Below are 6098 nucleotides of genomic sequence, written 5' to 3' on the forward strand. Positions count from 1 at the left end.
GTGACATTGACTTAATTTAATTAGTTTTGTTGCATTTATTTTTTAACTTGTGTTACGGCCTAATTGGCTTACTTTTTTGTTGGTTAGTTTTGTCACATACTTAACTTTTTTTTTTCTTTAGTTATGACATAATTGTATTTAGTTTTATCATGTACTAATTTATTCGTTTTTTTAATTTTACTTATATTTATTGGTCTGCATTCTTTTATTTTATTTTTAATTTTAGTTACAAAACTTAGTTTACTGCATTTTTTCTACATAGTAATGACATAATTGATCAAATTTACTTCGTTTTATTACATAATTACTTAACTATTTTTTTATTGTATTTTTTCAAATTTTACTTAGTTACTTAACTAACTATTTTTATATTACTCTTTGTACCTATTTAACTGTATTTTTTAATTTAGTTATGACATCATTCCCTTAATTTACTTAGTTTTTCATAATCATTTAAGTAGTTTTTAATTTACTTTTACTTATAATTAATGAATTCTATATTTTTTATTTTACTCATTATTCCTGTTTAACTGTATTTTTTTTGTAATTTAGTTATGACATAAGTTTACTTAGTTTTATTATGTACTATTTCATTTGTTTTTTAATCTTACTTATATTTCTTTTCTGTATTATTTTATTTTATTGTTTATTTTAGTTACATAACTTAGATTACGGCATTTCTTATTCAGTTATTACATAATTGATTACATTTACTTAGTTGTATTACACAATTACTTATCTTTTATTATTATTTTTTTCAAATTTTACTTATAGTTATTTTACTATATATTTTACATAACTCTTTATACCTATTTAACTGTATTTTTATTTAGTTATGACATAATTCACTTAATTTACTTAGTTTTTCATATTTATTTAACTAGTTGTTAATTTCATTTTACTTATAATTATTTAATTAAAGTATGTATTTTTTATTTTAATCATTATACAAATTTAACTGTATTTTTTAAATTTAGTTATGACATAATTTTACTTAATTTATTCAGTTTTTCATAATTATTTAACTAGTTTTTTTTAATTTTATTTTACTTATAATTATTTAATTATATATTTTTTATTTTACTCATTATACCTATTTAACTGTATTTTTGAATTTTAGTTATGACATAATTCACTTAAATTACTTAGTTGTTTTTTTACATATCATTATTTAACTAGTCGTTAATTTTATTTTACTTAAAATTATTTAATTATATATATTTTTTATTTTACTCATACTTGTTTAACTGTATTTGTTTTATTTTAGTTATGATATAATTGACTTAATTTACTTAGTTTTATTACATAATTATTTAAATAGTTTAATTTTTTATTTTACTTATAATTATTTGATTATATATTTTTATATTACTCTTTATACATATTTAACTGTATTTTTTAAATTTAGTTATGACATAATTCACTTCAATTACTTACTTAGTTTTTTTATATATAATTATTTAACTAGTACTTCATTTTATTTTACTTATAATTATTTAATATATATTTTTTATTTTACTCATTGTACCTATTTAACTGTATTTTTAATTTTAGTTATGACATAATTCACTTCAATTACTTAGTTGTTGTTTTTTTACATATAATTATTTAACTAGTTTTTAATTTAATTTTACTTATAATTATTCAATTATGTATTTTTTTATTTTACTCATACTTGTTTAACTTTATTTGTTGTATTTTAGTTATGATATAATTGACTTAATTTACTTAGTTTTATTACATAATTATTTTAATAGTTTTATTTTTTATTTGACTTATAATTATTTGATTATATATTTGTATGTTACTCTTTATACCTATTTAAATGTATTTTTTATTTTAGTTATGCCATAATTCACTTAATTAATTTAGTTTTGTTACATAACTATTTAACTAGTTTTAAAAAATGTTACTCTTAATTACTTAATCATATATTTTTATTTTACTCATTATACCTGTTTAACTGTATTTCTTTTTTTAGTTATGTTAATTTTACTGAATTTACTTAGTTTTTTCATAATTATTTAATTAGTTGTTAATTTTATTTTATTTATAATAATTTAATTATATCTTTTTTTTATTTTATTCATTATTACACACACACTATGTGTGGCGAAATACTGTATTTTTTAATTAGTTATGACATAATTTTACTTAATTTACTTAGTTTTTTATAATTATTTAACTAGTTTTTAATTTTATTTTACTTATAATTATCTAGTTATATAATTTTGTATTTTACTCATACTTTTTTAACTGTATTTGTTTTTTTTAGTTATGATATAATTGACTTAATTTACCTAGTTTTATTACATAATTATTTAAATAGTTTAATTTTTTATTTTACTTATAACTATTTGATTATATATTTTTATATTGCTCTTTATACCTATTTAACTGTATTTTAAATTTAACTGTAAAATTAAATTTGAGTTATGCCATAATTCACTTAATTAATTTAGTTTTGTTACATAACTATTTAACTAGTTTTAATTTTTTTTACTCATAATTACTTAATTATATATTTTTATTTTACTCATTATACCTGTTTAACTGTATTTCTTATTTTAGCGATGACATAATTTTACTGAATTTACTTAGTTTTTTCATAATTATTTAACTAGTTGTTAATTTTATTTTATTTATAATTATCTAATTATATCTTTTTTTTATTTTATTCATTATTAAAAATAAAGTTAAAGTACCAATGATTGTCACACACACTATGTGTGGCGAAATACCTAATTAACTGTATTTTTTATTTAGTTATGACATAATTTTACTTAATTTACTTAGTTTTTCATAATTATTGAACTAGTTATTAATTTTATTTTACTTATAATTATCTAGTTATATAATTTTGTATTTTACTCATACTTTTTAACTGTATTTGTTTTATTTTAGTTATGATATAATTGACTTAATTTACCTAGTTTTATTACATAATTATTTAAATTGTTTAATTTTTTATTTTACTTATAACTATTTGAGTATATATTTTTATATTGCTCTTTATACCTATTTAACTGTATTATTTTTAAAATTTTAGTTATGCCATAATTCACTTAATTAATTTAGTTTTGTTACATAACTATTTAACAAGTTTTAAAAAATGTTACTCTTAATTACTTAATCATATATTTTTATTTTACTCATTATACCTGTTTAACTGTATTTCTTATTTTAGTTATGACATAATTTTACTGAATTTACTTAGTTTTTTCATAATTATTGTTAATTTTATTTTATTTATTATTATCTAATTATATCTTTTTTCATTTTATTCATTATTAAAGTTAAAGTACCAATGATTGTCACACACACTATGTGTGGCGAAATACCTAATTAACTGTATTTTTTAATTAGTTATGACATCATTTTACTTAATTTACTTAGTTTTTCATAATTATTTAACTAGTTTTTAATTTTATTTTACTTATAATTATCTAGTTATATAATTTTGTATTTTACTCATACTTTTTTAACTGTATTTGTTTTATTTTGGTTATGATATAATTGACTTAATTTACCTAGTTTTATTACATAATTATTTAAATAGTTAAATTTTTTACTTTACTTATAACTATTTGATTATATATCTTTATATTGCTCTTTATACCTATTTAACTGTATTTTTTTTTAAATTTTAGTTATGGCATAATTCACTTAATTAATTTAGTGTTATTACATAACTATTTAACTAGTTTTAAAATGTTTTACTCATAATTACTTAATTATATATTTTTATTTTACTCATTATACCTGTTCAACTGTATTTCTTATTTTAGTTATGACATAATTTTACTGAATTTACTTAGTTTTTTCATAATTATTGTTAATTTTATTTTATTTATAATTATCTAATTATATCTTTTTTTTATTTTATTCATTATTAAAGTTAAAGTTAAAGTACTAATGATTGTCACACACACTATGTGTGGCGAAATACCTAATTAACTGTATTTTTTTATTTAGTTATGACATAATTTTACTTAATTTACTTAGTTTTTCATAATTATTGAACTAGTTTTTAATTTTATTTAACTTATAATTATCCAGCCATATAATTTTGTATTTTACTCATACTTTTTAACTGTATTTGTTTTATTTTAGTTATGATATAATTGACTTAATTTACCTAGTTTTATTACATAATTATTTAAATAGTTTAATTTTTTACTTTATTTATAACTATTTGATTATATATCTTTATATTGCTCTTTATACCTATTTAACTGTATTTTTTTTAAAATTTTAGTTATGCCATAATTCATAATAGTTTTATTACATAACTATTTAACTAGTTTAATTTTATTTTTTTACTCATAATTACTTAACTATATATTTTTATTTTACTCATTATACCTGTTTAACTTTATTTCTTATTTTAGTTATGATATAATTAAATTAATTTACTTAGGTTTATTACTTATTTAAATGCATTTTTCCACATATACTTATTTCATTGATTTTTTTCTAATTTTATTTTACTTCTTTAACTGCATTTGTATTTAGTTACGACTAGTTGACTTAAATGACTTAGCTTTATTACATACTTATTAATTGCATATTGTGTAGTCCTGACATGAAGAGCCTAAAGGTCCATGTGGTTCTGTTCCAGCCTGGGACGAGGCCAGCAGCCTGGAAGCGTCTCCGGACTCCACCGAGCCGCACGAAGCGTCGGCAGAAGTCGAAGCTTCGGACGCGGCGAAGAAGAACAAAAAGCGGCGAGTTCTTTTCTCCAAGGCCCAAACCCTGGAGCTGGAGCGCCGGTTCCGCCAGCAGCGCTACTTGTCCGGCCCGGAGAGAGAGCACCTGGCCCGCATCCTCTGCCTGACTCCCACTCAGGTCAAGATCTGGTTCCAGAACCACCGCTACAAGATGAAGAGGGGCCGGGCTGAAGGGGCGCTGTTGGACCTGGAGATGGTGCACCCCCCCATGTTGCGCAGGGTGGTGGTGCCGGTTCTGGTTCGGGACGGCAAGTCCTTCCAGGCCTGCTTGGAGAGATCCACGCATCCTCGGATCCACTTCCCGGCTCTGACCTACCAGTCCTTGCAGCACGCTCTTCCTCCTCGCTACCAGAACCTTCAGAAACCCGCAGCCTCTTGGACGGACTTGTGGAGCAACGTGCTCCACCTTTCTTCCTTCAAGTGAAGTCTTTGCTCGCACCGACCAACCAACCAACCAAGCAACCAACCAAGCAACCAACCAACCAAGCAACCAAGCAACCAAGCAACCAAGCAAGCAAGCAAGCAACCAACCAAGCAAGCAACCAAGCAACCAACCAACCAACCAACCAACCAACCAAGCAAGCAACCAAGCAACCAAGCAACCAAGCAACCAAGCAACCAAGCAAGCAAGCAAGCAAGCAAGCAAGCAACCAACCAACCAAGCAACCAACCAACCAACCAACCAACCAACCAACCAAGCAACCAAGCAACCAACCAACCAACCAACCAACCAACCAAGCAGCAAACCAAGCAACCAAGCAAGCAAGCAAGCGCCCAGCAAAGCAGCAACTTTTAGACGGTAGAAGATGACATTTTTGCACATTTTTGTATTTGTTGACACGTTCCTGTGATTGTGTTTGAAATTGTAGAAAGTAGAAGTTCAATATTTTATATCCACAAATCATATTGTACACTTAGCTTGCCTTCAAAGTGGATAACCTTTGGAGTTTTATATTTCTTTTGTGAAGGAAAAGTATAAATAAATATTTTCTACATTCATATTTACAGTGTGCTGCTTGACACTTTGCCGCATTATTTCAAGAAAATGTCCATCACAGTTGACGAGTGTATTTTCGCATAACCGCTTATTTTTCGCCACCATTTTTGTGACTTTGACAACATAAATGAACCAAAAACAAATGTCCACTGTAGTGGACATTTGTTTTGTCTATAAGTATGCAAAAATGTCCATTACAGTGGACATTTGTACAAACTATAAATATGCAAAAATGTCCATTACAGTGGACATTTGTACAATTTTTTTTTTTTTTTTAATGTCTACTACAGTGGAAATTTGTACGATTTGTTTTTTAAATGTCCAATAGGGTGGACATTTGTACAAATTTAAGTTTGTAAGAATGTCCATTA

General features: G+C 23.9%; 1 protein-coding gene across 1 annotated transcript in view; it reads left to right on the plus strand.

The window, feature by feature from the left end:
• Window positions 1–5154, plus strand: part of nkx2.9 (NK2 transcription factor related, locus 9 (Drosophila)) — a 6780-nt gene extending 1626 nt beyond the window's left edge. Inside the window, exon 2 of the mRNA XM_062040148.1 lies at window positions 4622–5154. Within this exon, the coding sequence (XP_061896132.1) occupies window positions 4622–5154 (533 nt within the window). The remainder of the gene's footprint in view (window positions 1–4621) is intronic.
• The last annotated feature ends 944 nt before the right edge of the window (window positions 5155–6098 follow it).

Source organism: Entelurus aequoreus, linkage group LG03 (genome assembly GCF_033978785.1).
Source record: "Entelurus aequoreus isolate RoL-2023_Sb linkage group LG03, RoL_Eaeq_v1.1, whole genome shotgun sequence".
Taxonomy (NCBI): Eukaryota; Metazoa; Chordata; class Actinopteri; order Syngnathiformes; family Syngnathidae; genus Entelurus; species Entelurus aequoreus.